The sequence below is a fragment of the Aquarana catesbeiana genome, linkage group LG04, assembly GCF_042186555.1.
Source record: "Aquarana catesbeiana isolate 2022-GZ linkage group LG04, ASM4218655v1, whole genome shotgun sequence".
Classification (NCBI taxonomy): domain Eukaryota; kingdom Metazoa; phylum Chordata; class Amphibia; order Anura; family Ranidae; genus Aquarana; species Aquarana catesbeiana.
In genome coordinates this window covers 667,461,778-667,479,285 of record NC_133327.1, presented here as the reverse complement: position 1 = coordinate 667,479,285, position 17,508 = coordinate 667,461,778, and the positions used below count along the sequence as shown (strand labels likewise).

Below are 17,508 nucleotides of genomic sequence, written 5' to 3'. Positions count from 1 at the left end.
CCAATTCCGGCATAGACTCCCATGGGAGTCTACGCCTCTTCCCGTCCCCACCGCGCTGTCTGCTGGGAACACACAGCTCCCAGGAGAGAGCGGGGACCACTTGGGACGCACAGCGTGACTCTCGCATGCGCAGTAGGGAACCGGGAAGTGAAGCCGCAACGCTTCACTTCCTGATTCCCTCACCTAGGATGGCGGCGGCAGCTGCCGAGAACCGGGCGGGTTCTCGGCGTCCCCTGCCGACATCGCTGGACCCTGGGACAGGTAAGTGGCCATGTATTAAAAGTCAGCAGCTGCAGTATTTGTAGCTGCTGGCTTTTAATATTTTTTTTTTTTGCAGTGTGGGTGAACCCCCGCTTTAATGCATTCTATGTATTAAAGTGAAAAACATCCTGTGATGCAGCTGCCCCCCCCCCCCAAAGCCCCCCTTTTACTTACTTGAACCCGGTCTTTCCAGTAAAGGAGATGAGCACACCAGCTCCAGCCGTTGTCTCGGGTCCTGAGTAGATCGATTGATAGCAGCGCAGCCATTGGCTCCCGCTGCTGTCAATCAAATCCAATGACGCGGGGGGCCGGGCTGAGTCTTGCTGCCTGTGTCAATGGACCCAGCAGCAGGACACGGGAGCGCGCCCGCACAAGTGCCCCCCCGAGGTAGAGCAGCTCTCCAACGGGTCACTCGAGAAGAGGAGGAGCCAGGAGTGCTGTTGAGGGACCCTAGAAGAGGAGGACCGGGGCCACTCTGTGCAAAACCAACTGCACAGAGGAGGTATGACATGTTTGTTTAAAAAAAAAAAAAAAAGCTTTACATTTCCTTTAATGCAGCTCTGCAATCATTATTACATCATCAAAGTGGTTGTAAACCCTTAGGCCCCATTCACACCTGAGCGTAGCGGTTTTGAGCGCTTTTCACGCGTATTTGCGCGTTTCCATGCATCATTTTCCGGCGTTTTTTTTATTAGCCAATAGGAAAAATGATCATCTGTTTCATCATTTGTTGCTATGTTTTTAGATTTTTTTTCATCTGCTTCCTGGGTAAAAAACGCCCAAATCTGCCCGATTCGAGCGATCCAGAACTTGTTTGAGCTTCAGTCGGGCTTCAGGCGACTTGGAGTGGAGATGTGAACCATCTCCATAGAGAATAATAGATTTTTTCCACTCAAGCGTTTTGTAGCTTCAGGCTACATATACCCAGTGAAGTGACTGGCCTCAGACGATGCACATAGATGAAACAAATCTTCCTACATAAGTTGTACCTGTTTATCTGCAGTCTTCTCTTCTCTACATATAAAGTGCACAATTTATAAAGCTTGTCTGAGCTGTCAGAAAAAAAGGGGTTCAGAGAGCTGAGCTGAAGTTCTATTCTGCAGAACTCGTTGAGGAGAGCTCTGAGAGCTGATTGAAGGAAAGGGACAACCCCCCCCCTTTTCACACAGTACACAACACCATAGCTGAGGCTGTCATCAGAGGCTGTGTGCTGGAGCTCCCTCCCCCATCACCTTTTTTTTCTCAGTGTCAGGAAAACTTGTCAGAAGGGATTCATGCTGATAGCAGAGGAAGGAAGCATCAGACAGAAATGACACTTAGAGCCCTTAACTGAGACAAGTACACACTATCGAGGGATATGCTCTGTTCATATTTCATTACTGAGGTTTACAACCAATTTAAAGTGGAACTTCACTTGAAATCAAAATTTCTGCTCATCTCCCCCTTCCCCTTCCTCTTTAAATTTTTCTTTTTTGGAGTGTGTACCTATTTTGTCCTACTTATAAAAGGGCCCGAATTCTTATAGCTCAGATGATGTTTGAGAATATACACTAGATTTATAATTAGACCAAACAATAGGGCTTTGTTGGACAATAATAATAATTGTATGTTTTTGAACATGTGATTACAGGATTCTGGACATGCTGATATCAGTGACCGATCGTGTTTGTGGCACGGGGAAGAGTCAGGTCAGTCCGGTGTACTCTGCAGTCTATGGAGGACACCAGGAATGCCTGGAGATGTTACTGGCTAGAGGATACAGCCCGGAGGCTCAGGAGTGCCCAATGTTTGAATGTAAATCACCAATGTGTATGGCTGTTCAAAAGGGGTACAGTACTTTTTTTTTTTTTTTTAAAGAATACATGCTAATTAAACACCAGTATAGTTCTCCTTTCCTGCCCACAATCTCCCTCACCAGATGCATACTTACCAGATGCAAAGCCCTTCTGTGCACTGACTCTGCCTGGGCAGTAGTGTCCCATAGACCAGTGATTCTCAACCAATGTTCCTCCAGAGGTTGCTAGAGGTTCCTTCAGCATTGGGCCATTTCTGCTTCTCGGATAAGTTCCCACCGACACCATTGATCTTTTTAGCTATCTGTAAGGAGGTAATTCTTCCCAATGACCACAAGTGTAAGGACCATTCTTCCCACTGACCATCACACTATTGTATCATGAGTTGTAGATTTCAAATTTTTAGCAGGGTTTCCCCGAGAGAGAGAACTATTTCAAGGGTTCCTCTGTGTTGAAAAGGTTGAGAAAGGCTCCCATAGACATTTATAAGGCACCTCCCATTTTAAGCATAGCCCCATAGAGGTCCATTGGGGCCTACAGCACAGGTGTAGCCAGTGTTTAGAAGATGTTTGGGTTGGGATGTAAACTATAGGGGTGGTCCCGGATGAAGCTGAATATGCATCTGGGGATGGGAAAAGGTGAACTGGTTTAGGTCTGGTAAGGGGAACAAAAATGATACCTGCACATATTCTTCCTTATAGTGTCAATATATACTGTATATATATACTGATTATCAGGCAGATTTGTATGGGATGACATATGCTGTGAAAACTGTAAACCGCAGGGGTTGATTAGCTAAAAGTGGAGAGCGCAAAATCTGGTGCAGCTGTGCATGGTAGCCAATCAGATTGTAACTTCAGCTTGTTCAATTAAGCTTTGACAAAAAAACCTGGAAGCTGAATGGTTTTTATGCAGAGCTGCCCCAGATTTTGCACTTTTACAGTTTTTAGTAAATCAACCCTTATGTCAGACAGGGTTTTTATTGCACTTGCATAAGTAGAACATTGGTATTTGTCAAGTAGAAATGAACAGGCTGCACACTGATGCCGACGCTGATGTAATACCAGTTTTAATATAATAAGTAGAGGATTCACATCTCTTGTTTTAATCATGTAAACTGAGTTTACACAAGTACAGGGGCAAACATCACTTCACTTCTGTGGCTGGATGTACGCCCCACCTGCGGCACCTCTAGCACGGGAAAACGCTATGAATTTTACTTTAGGCTTATTTAAGCACTTCCTGTCCGCCATACATTTATAAATGTCCTCAGACGGGAAGGATGAAATCTCAGTCATCACTGTAGCTGCAGCAATGTTCAAGATATCATCTTTCAGTGCCAGTGATTCCCTACAAAATAAAAGTAATCCTAGCGGCTAACAAGCCACTGGATTACTTTTACAGTAGGCAGTCACACCCCTCTGCTATCGGGGAGCCTGGCAAGGAATGCGTCCGGCAGCATCTGGCTGTGGGCATACAGTGAGAGGATGTTGTTCCTCCCACTGTGTGATAGAGCTGCACGATTCTGTCCAAAATGAGAATCACGATTTTTTTTTTTTTTGCTTAGAATAAAGATCACGATTCTCGCGGCGTAAAATCTTTCACATTATACAAAAAAATTGGGCTAACTTTACTGGTTAGTTTTTTTTTTTTTAATTCATTAAAGTCATTTTTTCCAAAAAAATTGCATTTGAAAGACCGCTGCGCAAATACAGCGTGACATAAAATATTGCAACAACCACCACTTTATTCTCTAGGGTCTCTACTAAAAAAAATGTATATAATGTTTGGGGGTTCTAAGTAATTTTCTAGCAAAAAAAAAAAAAATTATATTAATTTGAAACCAACAAATGTCAGAAAAAGGTTTAGTGTTTAAGTGGTTAAACTTTCCTCATTTACACACTGAAGTCTATTCCTTTGACAAATTGTTACAATGTTTAGACTTAGTTCCACTACTAAAGAATGTTGTGATTCTTGGCAGACTGCCTGTTTTTTTTTTTCTTCCTGTCTTTTGAGGGCTGTGGCTTCAGCAGAGCAGAGAGAATTATCTGCATAGAAAGAATCTGGAAATACTTTTGTCAAGATCGCAGTGGGAAAAAATTGCGATAATGATTCTTAACGATTAATTGTGCAGCTCTACTGTGTGACATCAAAAACCAGAAGCGACAACGATTTAGTCACTTCTAGTTTTGGTTCCTTGTTTACCTAGCCATTAACGGCCAGTAAAGCAGCCGATCAGACCGATCTGTGTCTGATCAGCTGCATTGGAGGCCAGAGGAGAGATCTGGGATCTAATAGACCCCAGATCTCTCCATGCAGAGGACCTGTCATGGCCCATGCTATTACACGGGATGTTGTTTATCCCTTCTATGGGCAATAAAGTTGATAAAAAAAAAAAAAAATTAAAAGGTACAGCATTAAAAAAAAAAAAAGTAAAAAAAGTAAATCTCCCCCGTGCTCACTTACAAATGTGGATACGCACGTAGGTCCTGCAAGCATATGTAAATGGTGATCATACCACACCTGTGAGGCTTCAGAGCGAGAGCAATCATTTTAGCACCAGACCTCCTGTGTAACTCTAAACTGGTAACCTGTAAAGGCTTTTAGAACGCTGCCTATGGAGATTTTTAAGTACTGTAACTTGGCGCCGTTCCACGGGCAGATGCAATTTTAAAGCATGACATGTTTGGTATCTATTTACTCCTCACAACATTATCTTTTATATTTTACCAAACATTTGGGTATTATATTGTGTGAGTTTTGTGCATTAAAATTCATTTTTTCCTAAAAGTTTGCGTTTAAAAAACCACTGCGCAAATATCTTGTGACACAAAAATATGCAACGCCTGCCATTTTATTTTCTAGGACCTCTGCTTAAAAAATATATAATGTTTGGGGGTTCTAAGTTTTTTTTTCTAGAAAAGAAAATTATGTTTTTTTACATGTAGGAGAGGAATGTCAGGATTGGCACGGACTGGAAGTGGTTAAGCCTGCAAATGGTCATGTTCATGAGGCTTTATCATTTGCCTGTGACTGGATAATGGAAGAAGGAGCAGCAGACTGATGAGTTCATGTCTCTGTCACTTTGCTCTCTCTGCCTATTAATATGCTCCTTGTTAGCACATGAGCAATGCAGCTCTACTGACTGACTCAATTCACTTCTTCTTCTCTCTCTCTCCCCTGTATATGAACTATGGACTCGGGAGTGCGCCCGCAAGGTAACCCCCTCGGGGAAGCGCTTCTCCTAGGGGGTTATCAGATGTGGGGAGGAGCCGCGAGAGCCACCGGGGGACCCTAGAAGATCAGGTTCGCGGCCACTCTGTGCAAAACGAGCTGCACAGTGGAGGTAAGTATGATATGTTTGTTATTTATTTATTTATTTATTTTAAATTTTACCTTTACAATCACTTTAACCACTTCCTGCCCGTATTACATCCTGAACTTGAAGTGGAGATATCTGGATGATGTCTGCAGCTACAGGCATCATCCAACATGTACATGTGAGCGCTACATTCAACCAATATAAAACAGTTGGAGCCCCCCAAAAAATACATATATTGCTCTAATACAAAGAAAATGAATGACTGAAGGGTGGTTACATAACTTAATAAAGAGAATATAAATAAAAATAAAATTATAAATTTATGCTAATCAGCATGAGTCTAAAATGCTAAAGTCCAAGATGAAACTAAAACTGAATTAGTCCATAGAAAACAACTGTAGAAGGCAGCCCTGTAGATTAGGATGAAGCAATTCTCTGGGTACTGAAGGAGAAAAACAACAATGGCGCCACTCTAAGTGTAGTATTAAAAACAAATTTAATGTATCTTTAAAATCAAGTACTCACAAGGGTACAAGTAAACGGGCGTGCAAAGAGTGAGATAATCATGCCAGGTGTCCCAGATGAGGTATAGAGTCACATCGTGCGGTGGCGTTCTATTCTTCTGACAGGATGCGCTGCTGTTTACTTGCTGTGTCCTGTCGCTGGAACGCGCTGTGTACAATCCGGGGAGCGGGGTCACTTCCGGGTCTGTGCTGGGATAGCGTCGCCTATCCCAGCACAGACCCGGAAGTGACCCCGCTCCCCGGATTGTACACAGCGCGTTCCAGCGACAGGACACAGCAAGTAAACAGCAGCGCATCCTGTCAGAAGAATAGAACGCCACCGCACGATGTGACTCTATACCTCATCTGGGACACCTGGCATGATTATCTCACTCTTTGCACGCCCGTTTACTTGTACCCTTGTGAGTATTGATTTTAAAGATACATTAAATTTGTTTTTAATACTACACTTAGAGTGGCGCCATTGTTGTTTTTCTCCTACAGGCATCATCCAGCTACCTTTCTTTAAGCAATTCCCTTCAATGTAAAAGCCATCCTAGTGGCTGATTAGCCGCTGGATTGCTTTTACAGGCAGTGGGAGGGGACATCCCCCCCTCTCCTCCCGCCACCCACCAGTGCCTCTTCGGGCTTTCCCGTGCGATCGGTCAGCCCGGGATCCAATGGCTGAGTTGACCATGGACAGGGTGGTCTCCGGCCATCTCTTTGACCTTGGGAGGCTGGAAGCGACGTCATTTCTGGCTCTGGCAGATGTAAACACTGCCATTTTATTCCCCTGCAAAGCAGAGATCATTTTTTTTTTTTTAATCTCATACTTTCCAGGGTAGAGGAGATATCTGCGGTCTCCATAAAGAGGACCTGTCAGGCTTATTTCTGTCACAAAGGATGTTTACATTTCTTTTGATAGGAATAAAAATGATAAAAAAATTACTGTATTTATTGGCGTATAACACTCACTTTTTCACCATTAAAATTGGGTGCAAATAGCGTGTGCGTGTTATACGCCAATACTTTAATTTTAGCTGCCTCGGAGGGGACAGGGAGGGGGGGCGGGACGAGCGCCGTCAGATTACATACAGCGAGAATCTCCTGTTTACTTGGCGGCATCTGTAATAAGAAGTCCCGTCTCTTGGGCCGCCTTTGGACCACTGTTCTGTCTATCATAGGAGATTCTCACTGTATGTAATCTGACGGCGCTCGTCCTGTCCCCCTCCCTGTCCCCTCTGGGCTGCAGATGGGCATCGATCAAGCTGCACTGATGGCAATGTTGAGGCTGCTGCATTGATGGCAATGGTGAGGCTGCTGCATTGATGGCAATGGTGAGGCTGCATTGATGTGGACTGATGAGGCTGCATTGATGGCACTTGTGAGGCTGCAGATTGGCACCGACCCTTATTTTGCTTCAAAGTTCCTTATTTAAAATTTAAGTTTTTTTTCCTGAAACTTCCCTCTTAAAATGAAAGTGCGTGTTATACACCTGTGCGTGTTATACGCCGATAAATACGGTAAGTGAAAATGTAAAAATAAAATTATAATAATTTTTTTTTTTTTTTTTTTAAAGCCCCCCCTCCCCCCCTTTTAAAGCGTGACATGTTGGGTATCTATTTACTTGGGGTAACATCATCTTTTATATTTTAACAAGATCGGGTTATGTATTGTGCTATTTTGCATTAAAATTTCACTAAGGTATGACATAAAAGAATTGCAGCGATTGCCTTTTTATTTTCTAGGGTCTCTGCTAAAAATATACATATCATGTTTGGGGGTTTCGAGTAACTTTCTAGCAAAAAAATACTGATTTTCACATGTAGGAGAGAAGTGTCAGCATTGGCCTAGGTGGGAACTGGTTAAAGTGATTGTAAGCAATCACCTTGTAAATCAACCCATTTAGTTTAAAATTTATACAAAGGCAGACATTTGTGTATGGATATAAAAAAAAAAAAAAAAAAAAATAATAATCATACATAAATACCTTTTTTTTTATAAATGATCACATTCCCTTTGTTCTCAGTTGCTTAAGAGCTGGGGGAGGAGAAACAGCAGAACACTGAGCTTCCCAGTGAAAGGATGTAAAGGGGAGGGGGGGGCGTGTCAAGACAAGTCTGGTCACTGGAGGAGAGCAGCCTTCCTTTTTCATACAAGTACATTGTACAGCAGCCACATATCAGGAATTTGAAATGCTGGGGTAACAATACCTGACCAACGAATGGGAAGCTACCCATAGGAGTTTAATTTTGCTTTTTTTTTTTTTTTTTTTTGTATGTACCCAGTTCTTTAATAAGCTGGACCAAAGTAAGATTATTGTATTGTACATCACTTTTATTTGTAGTTGAAAAATTACCAATAAAAACCATTGGAAAAGAAATGCTGGGGTAACAAACGCTTTAAAGAATAAATGCAATGATGTACTAAAGTGATTGTAAACCATCACCTTGTAAAACAACCTATTCAGGTTAAAATAGAAATAAAAGGTAAAATATTTTTGTATACATATAAAAAATAAATAAATACATTTTCCTTTTATATAAGTGATCACATTCCCTCTGTTCTCAGCTGCATAAGAGCTGGGGGGAGGAGAAACAGCAGCACACTGAGCTTCCCAGTGAAAGGCTATGTGGGGCGGGGGGTGTGTCATGACAAGTCTGATCATTGGAGGAGAACAGGGTGAATTCCCAGCACAGCTAGAGAACTGTGCTCTCATGCCTAGTGTGGTCAGTTTTTAATATGAAAAACTGAGGGACTGGCAGGAACACCGGGGATTTCACACAAAGGAAGCAATCTAAAGAGAACAGGATACTTTCTCATACAAGTACATGGTACAGCAGCCACATATCAGGAATATGAGGTGCTGGGGTAACAAACACTTTTAGGGCCAGTTTACACCACAGTGCAATTTTTTTTTAATCACACTCCCCCTGTCCTCAGCTGCATAAGAGCTGGGGGCGGAGAATCAGCAGTACACTGATCAGCCCAGTGAATGGCTGTGCAGGGGGGGGGGGGTGTCAGGACAAGTCTGATATTTGGAGGAGAGTGCCCTGAGTTCCCAGCATAGCTAGAGAACTGACCACCATGTGTTCTGCTTGGTGTGGTCAGTTTTTAATAGAAAAGCAAGGGGACTAAAGGGAACACCAGGGATTTCACACTTTGGAAGCAATTCATAGAGAACGGGAGACTTCATACAAGTACAAAGTACAGCAGACATGTATCAGGAATTTGAAATGCTGGGGTAACAAACACTTAATCCGCTTCAGCCCCGGAAGATTTTACCCCCTTCCTGACCAGAGCACTTTTTGCGATTCGGCACTTTAGCTGACAATTGCGCGGTCGTGCAACGTTGCCCACAAACAAAATTGACGTCCTTTTTTCCCACAAGTAGAGCTTTCTTTTGGTGGGATTTTGATCACCTCTGTGGTTTTTATTTTTTGCACTATGAACAAAAAAATAGCGACAATGTTGAAAAACCGCAATATTTTTTACTTTTTGCTATAATAAATACCCCCCAAAAATATATAAAAAAAACATTTTTTTCCTCAGTTTAGGCCGATCTGTATTCTACATATTTTTGGTAAACAAAATCACAATAAGTGTATATTGATTGGTTTGCACAGAAGTAATAGAGTCTACAAAATAGGGGATAGATTTATGGCATTTTTATTATTATTTTTTTTATTAGTAATGGCGGTGATCTGCGATTTTTATCGTGACTGCGGCATTATGGCGGACACATCGGACACTTTTTGACACTATTTTGGGACCATTGTCATTTATACAGCGATCAGTGCTATAAAAATGCACTGATTACTGTGTAAATGACACTGGCAGGGAAGGGGTAAACCACTAGTGGGTGATGAAGGGGTTGGGAGTGTATCCTAGGGAGTGATTCTAACTGTGGGGGGGATGGGCTATAACTCACATGACAGCGATCATTGCTCCCGATGACAGGGAGCAGTGATCTCTGCCTTGTCACTAGGCAGAACCGGGAAATGCCTTGTTTACATAGGCACTTCTGCGTTCTGCGACCTCGTGACACGATCGCTGGGAGACCGGCGGAAATCGAGTCCGCCGATCCCGCGGGAATGGTCACGCTGTGCGCGGCGTGCACGAGCCTGCTAGCCCCGCAAATTAAAGGGGACTTACAGGTACGCCCATTTGCCCACCGCTGCCATTGTGCCGACGTATATCAGCGTGCGGTGGTCAGTAAGTGGTTTAAAGAATACATTTAATGATGATATATTAACCACTTGCTTACTGGGTACTTAAACCCCCTCCTGCCCAGACCAATTTTCAGCCTTCAGCCTGCACTTTGAATGACAATTGCGCGGTCATACAACACTGTACTCAAATGAAATTTTTATCATTTTTTTCACACAAATAGAGCTTTCTTTTGGTGGTATTTGATCACCTCTGCGGTTTTTATTTTTTGTTAAAGATGGAATTTAAATTTTTTTATATATATATATATATATATATATATATATATATATATATATATATATATATATATATATATATATATATATATATATATATATATATATATATATATATGCGTTGTTATAAAATTTTGCAAACAGGTAATTTTTCTCCTTCGTTGATGTACGCTGATGAGGTGGCAGTGATGGGCACTGATAGGTTACACTGATAGGCAGCACTGCTAGGTGGCACTGATTGGCACTACTGGTGGGCATTGATAGGTGGCACTGGTGGGCAGGTGGCACTGGCAGGGGGTACTGGTGGGCTCAGATGAGGCATAATTGCCTCTTCCTCTTCGGGACCGCTGTCCCTTGCAGATAAGCCGGTGATTGGCTTTTTTTTCTCAGCGTGAGGACAAAAAAAAAAAAGATTACCGAGCTTTTGTTTACATCATATGATCAGCTGTCATTGGCTGACAGCTGATCACGTGGTAAGGGGTCGGGACCCGCCCCTTACTCGGATCAGTGATCACCCTAGTCTCAGTGACTCTGTGATCACAGCGCGCTCTGCAGGGGCCGCGCGAGGCGCGTGCACAGGGAAGGACGTCATATGATGGCCTCCCGGAAATTCAGGTCCGCCCTGTGGCCATCATTCAGCTATAGCGCAGACGGCAAGTGGTTATTGAATATAGATTCTAGTTTTGTGGGGTTATTTTCTGTCTGCCTTGACTCCAGGGCCTGATAAAAAAAAAAAAAACCTGAATCCTTTCATCCAATCAGATGTCCCCTTCCATTTACCATGAACTGCCGGAACAACAGAAGATTTATTTCTGATTGGTTACTTCGCCTTGCTCTGTTTGCTCTTCATTTTGTTAAATAATAGCCATTAACCAGTGTTGTCATGCGGGTACAAAATTAGCCGTCCTGGTTAAAATTATCCTTAGTCAGCGGCAAAGTTCTAGAACAAATACACACTTTGAACGGAAAACAAGAATCTATTATTTTGCGGAGAACGCTCTCATCAATACACTCACCGGGCCTCAAAAGTGATAAATGATCTGCCTAAATATTCCTCTGGGAAGCCTGACTGTTGAACAGACTTGTAAAACATAATTGCATTCAAGTTTCTACTCTTTCCAATAGCCGTTATCAACCTCCTCTGTCTCTGGAACTTGACATGATTCTATAATTGAATGAAGCCAGCGCTAAACTGACACTTTTTTGTTTTGTATCATATGGTGTGTGTGGCTGGGAGCGAGTCGGGGAGATCGGATTGTACCCGTGGTCACCTACTCACCTCTTTTTCATGTGCCTTTTTTTTTTTTTTTTTTTTTTTTTTACGTCACTTTTCATTTGATAGCCTGACAGCGATCTGACATGGTTCTAGGTGAAGTTATAAATAGGTACAGAATCGAGAAGCACGCATGTTTAGAGGAAATAGAATTGCAGAGCAAGCCTAATATTGAGCTTCATGCTGTCTCTGATGATATCAAAAGGATCTGGAGCAGTTAACACTTACATGACCAAAAGGGCCCTTGTAAGCCTTATGCTGCGTACACACTACCGGATTTTATGGCATACTTGGTCCTGCGGACCGGAGTCTGTCGGACAATTCGATCGTGTGTGGGCTCCAGCTGACTTTTTTTTCCCCAAATGTTCGACAGACCTAGAAATTAAACATGTTTCAAATCTTTTCAACGGACTCGAGTCTGGTCGAAAAATCTGCTCGTCTGTATGCTAGTCCAACGGACAAAAAACAACGCTAGGGCAGCTGACAGCTATTGGCTATGAACTTCCTTGTTTTAGTCCGGTCGTACATTATCACGTACGAATTCGTCGGACGTTGGTTGATCGTGTGTAGGCAAGTCCGTTCATTCGGAAAGTCCCTTTAAAAAGTCAGCCGGACAAAGTCTGCCGTAAAGTCCGCTTGTGTGTACGCGGCATTAGAGTAGACCAAAAAAAAAATACAGTAAAATGTACAGTTAAAAAAAAAAATTTCACCTGTTGGGGGTTCTGTAGCATTGTTATATTAACCACTTCCGGACCGCCCACCCTCGTTATACGTCGGTACTTTGAAGAGGGATATCGTTGTTATGGCAGCAGCTAGCCACCATAACCCCGGTATCCTCTTCTTCAACGAGCAATCTGCTTCAAGATAAAAGTGATCTCTGCGGCGGATTCGTCGCAAGATCACTTTTATAGGCGGCGGTAGAGAGCCCCCCTCCCGCCGCACTCCGGTGCCCTCCGCCACTTACCGGAGTCGTCGGTGGAGGTGATCGGATCCTTTCCCTAGTCTGACATGGAGATGAGTGAGAGGAAGATGGCCCCCACCCGTCTTCATATCGTTGCAGGGCGGAAGCGACGTCAAAAACTTCACTTCCGGCCATAGTTCTTAAAGGGCCATTTTTTTTGTATTTTTTAAAATGACAATTTTTTTTTTATTATTATTTTTATTTATTGCATTTTAGTGTAAATGTGAGTTTTGAGGTCTTTTTGACCCCAGATCTCATGTTTAAGACGTCCTGTTATGCTTTTTTCTTTTACAAAGGATGTTTACATTCCTTGTAATAGGAATAAAAGTGACACAATTTTTTTTTTTTTTAAAAGAACAGTGTAAAAATTAAAGTTAAAATAAATAAGAAAAAAAAAAGTTTAAACGCACCCCGTCCTGACGAGCTCGCATGCAGAAGCGAACGCATACGTGAGTAACGCCCGCATTTGAAAACGGTGGTCAAACCACACATGTGAGGTATCACCGCGATCGTTGGAGCAAGAGCAATAATTCTCGCCCTAGACCTCCTCTGTAATTCAAAACATGCAACCTGTAGAATTTTTTAAACGTCGCTTATGGAGATTTTTGAGGGTGAATTTTTTTGCTAAAAAATTGCGCTTGTAAGACCGCTGCGCAAATACGGTGTGACAGAAAGTATTGCAACAACCACCATTTTTTTCTCTAGGGTGTTAGGGAAAAAATGTATAATGTTTGGGGGTTCCAAGTAATTTTCTAGCAAAAAAAAACAGTTTTTAACATGAAAAACAACACATCTCAGAAAGCGACTTGGTCCTTAATCACTTAAAGACCAAGCCTCTTTTTCAGACACGGTGTTTACAAGTTAAAAACACGTTTTTTTTTTTGCTAGAAAATTACTTAGAACCCCCAAACATTATATATTTTTTTCTAACACCCTAGAGAATAAAATGACACTCATTGCAATACTTTTTGTCACACCGTATTTGCGCAGCGGTCTTACAAGCGCACTTTTTTAGGAAAAAATTCACTTTTTTTGAATAAAAAAATAAGACAACAGTAAAGTTAGCGCAATTTTGTTAATATTGTGAAAGATAATGTTACGCCGAGTAAATTGATACCCAACATGTCATGCTTAAAAATTGCCCCCGCTCGTGGAATGGCGTCAAACTTTTACCCTTAATCTCCATAGGCGACGTTTAAAAAATTCTACAGGTTGCATGTTTTGAGTTACAGAAGAGGTCTAGTGCTAGAATTATTCCTCTCGCTCTAATGATTACGGTGATGCCTCACATGTGTGGTTTGACCACCATTTTCAAATGAAGGCGCTACTCACGTATGCTTTGCTTCTGCACGCGACCTCGTCAGGACAGGGTGCGTTTTAAACTTTTTTTTTTTTTTTTTTTTTATTTATTTTAACTTTTATTTTTACACTGTTCTTTTAAAAAAAAAAAAATTGGGTCACTTTTATTCCTACTACAAGGAATGTAAACATCCCTTGTAATAGAAAAAAGCATGACAGGTCCTCTTAAATATGAGATCTGGGGTCAAAAAGTCCTCAGATCTCATATTTGGACTTAAATGCAAAAAAAAATTGTCATTTGAAATAATGACAACAGAAAAATGGCCCTTTAAGACTTCTGGGTGGAAGTGATGTTTTGACGTCGCTTCCGCCCTGCTATGGTATGGAAACGGGTGGGGGCCATCTAATGCCGTGTACACACGACCGGACTTTTCAACAGCCAAGGTCCGACGGAACGAATCCGTCGGACAATTCGATTGTATGTGGGCTATATCAGACCTTTTCTGTCGAAAAATCTGACGGACTTCAGAAATAGAACATGTTTCAAATCTTTCCGACGGACTCGAATCCTATCGGAAAATCCGTTTGTCTGTATGCTAGTCCAACGGACCAAAAACGACGCAAGGGCAGCTATTGGCTACTGGCTATGAACTTCCTTATTCTAGTCCGGTCGTACGTCATCACATTCGAAACGATCAGACTTTGGTGGGATCGTGTGTAGGCAAGTCCGTTTCGTCGGAACTCCGTTTGAACTACGTAAAGTCCGGTCGTGTGTACGCGGCATTAGCCTCACTCGTCTCCATGGACAGGTCCCGATCACCTCCGCCGATCCTGACGCTCTGGTAAGTGGCAGAGGGCGCGGAAGAGTGGCGGGAAGGGGGGTGGCCCCTCTCCCGCCGCCAATAATGGTGATCTCTCAGCGAATCCGCCACAGAGACCACCATTATCGTAAAACAGAACCGCCGGGTCTCCAAAGATGGATACCTCGGTTGTGGCAGCAGCTGCTGCTGTTGCCAAGAAATCCATCTTCAAAGTGCCGACGTATATGTGCCGGTCGGCAAGTGGTTAAAATTAGAAAAGGGGCCACTAAAATATTGAACTAACCAATTGTCCAGAACCCACAGAACCATGGAGTTCATGCTGGAAGCCCAAAACCTCATGGAACTTTTTTTTTTTTATTCCAAGAATTGACTCCAGAAACAAACAGCCAGCACAAGGTATAAGGCTTTCGGCCATACATATTTAATTTTCAATTTTGCTTGAGGTTCTTCTTCGGTTCACATATAATTTGATCTCCCACCATCACTTCTCACGTAGGTTGGGGAGCAATTCATAAAAAGCGTGAGCAAAATGTATTCTACCTAGATAAATCCACTTTGCCTAAAAGTACGTACAAGCACTGGCCTGAGATTTTCCCTTTTCCTAATGACAGCATTTGCATTATAGCTAACCTATTATAGTTAATGTTTCTGTGGTCAGGCTGTGGATGATTTGAAATTGCTCTAGGCAGGAACTCATCCAAGTCCTTGGTTGCACATGTGAACACGTACGCCTGGATAATAGCCAGCATATTCTCTGGCAGGTCCCTCCATAAATTATTCATGAAGCTTGCAATGAAGCACTGCTTAAGGTTTTATTGTATAGAGTTTTACAGTGTATCAACTGGAGCATGTCTCCCAAAATCCCTGTACATCATTAGCTTGTTTTGTTTTGTCTACAGCAAACGACTATATGAACATAGATGAGTGGGATATCCTCACCAGTGTTCATCGTGTCCCTTTTCAGTATGTGCCGTCCAAAAACAACATGAGGCCATTATTGTTATTTAAAGTGGAACTTCATTCTCCCAATTAATGTTGATTATTTTTAATCCTCATGCAGCTAGCATTAGTAAATAGATAGGAAAGTATATCGTATTTACTTGCAGCTAAGCACACTCTCTCCTGCATGCATGCTTGACCGAAGGGCAGATGGATTCCAGGAAGTCTATGCTACATGAATCATCTGCCCTTACTCAAGATGGCCACAGCCAAAAATGCTGGGGGGGGGGGGGGTTGCTTTTAGACATGTGCAATTTGTTTAGTTCCGAATTCGTTTTTTAACAAATTTTGACAAATTCGTTAATTTCCGAGATTTCGAATTTCCGAAATTTCGAATTTCTGAAAATCTAAATTTCGGAATTTCAGAAATTTGGAAATTCAGAAATTAGAAATTGGAAATTCCGGAAATTGGAAATTCCGGAAATTGGAAATTGTTCGAAATTGGGAGATTCAAAAATTTGGAAATTTGAAAATTCAAGAATTCAAAAATAAGAATGGAAAATCTGAACATTCAAAAGAATGAAAATTCGAAAACCCGAAAATCTGAAATAATAACTAACAATAAATATTAAATTATAGGTATTGGAATTTCCTTTCAAATTTGGCTGTTTCACACTGGAGCGCTGCGCTGGCAGGGCGTCACAAAAAGTCCTGCCAGCAGCTTCTTTGGAGTGGTGAAGGAGCGGTGAACTCACCGCTCCTCCACCTCTGCTCCCCATTGAAATCAATGGGGCAGCGCTGCGACACTGCTGGCAAAATGCCGCTCTGGCGGCGTTTTGCGGGCGGATTTAACCCCTTTTTGGGTTAAATATCGCCGAATAGCCACGGTAAAGCAGCGCTAAAAATAGCGCCGCCGACGCCCCCCGCGGCTCGGTGTGAAAGGGCTCTAAAGGAGCGTTGGCCACCAAATAAGCGAAAGATTTTTGGGGAGGGAATTTGCTAAAAGTGGACCATACAGAATCTGGAGCAGATGTTCACAGTAACCAATCAGCTTCTATCTTTAGCTTGTCCTGTAAAAGCCAAACTCCAGGTTTTGTGTTACTTAGTTCATTTGTCCCAAACTATTTCCATTGCTAAGAAATGCAGCACTGTCAACCTTGTTATAAGCTGTAAGTAGCATGACCTATATAGGATATGAGGTGCCATGTTGAACTTCCAGTGACCAGTATGAGAGAGCGATAACACCAGATTTAACACACCTGCTCCCCATTCACACTTGAGACCTTGTAACACTAACGAGTCACATGACACCGGGGAGGGAAAATTGCTAATTGGGCCCAATTTGGACATTTTCACTTAGAGGTGTACTCACTTTTGTTGCCAGCGGTTTAGACATTAATGGCTGTGTGTTGAGTTATTTTGAGGGGACAACAAATGGACACTATAAGGCTTCATGTACACGGGACGTTGCTTAACTTCGTTAACAAAAAAAGCTTCTAAACTCAACTGCCTAGAAACGACTAAACGCCCGAGTGTACATGTACTGATAACATAGAGGAGAGTTCAGGAGCAGCTGAAAAAAAATGCCCAACTGCTCCTAAAGTCCGTTTACTGGCAGCAATGTACATGGGTCCTTATACAAGCTGTACACTCACTACTTTACATTGTAGCAAAGTGTCATTTCTTCAGTGTTGTCACATGAAAAGATATAATAAAATATTTACAAAAATGCGAGGGGTGTACTCACTTTTGTGAGATACTGTGTGTGTTAATAGAATCTACTTGCAAATCTCATTTTGCATGCACGAAACACAAACCTATATTGTACATCGGGGTGCCCAGCCACTAGCGCCCTCTGATGTGGCCCGCCACGTCTTGCTCTGAAATG

The 17,508-nt window shown here is 42.3% G+C and overlaps 1 protein-coding gene across 2 annotated transcripts in view; it reads left to right on the top strand.

The window, feature by feature from the left end:
- The window catches only part of ASB3 (ankyrin repeat and SOCS box containing 3), a 248,972-nt gene that overhangs the window by 112,671 nt on the left and 118,793 nt on the right, over positions 1-17,508 (top strand). For both annotated transcript variants that reach the window (XM_073628560.1, XM_073628559.1), the window contains exon 7: positions 1,892-2,089. In XM_073628560.1, coding sequence (XP_073484661.1) covers positions 1,892-2,089 — 198 coding nt within the window. The remainder of the gene's footprint in view (positions 1-1,891; positions 2,090-17,508) is intronic.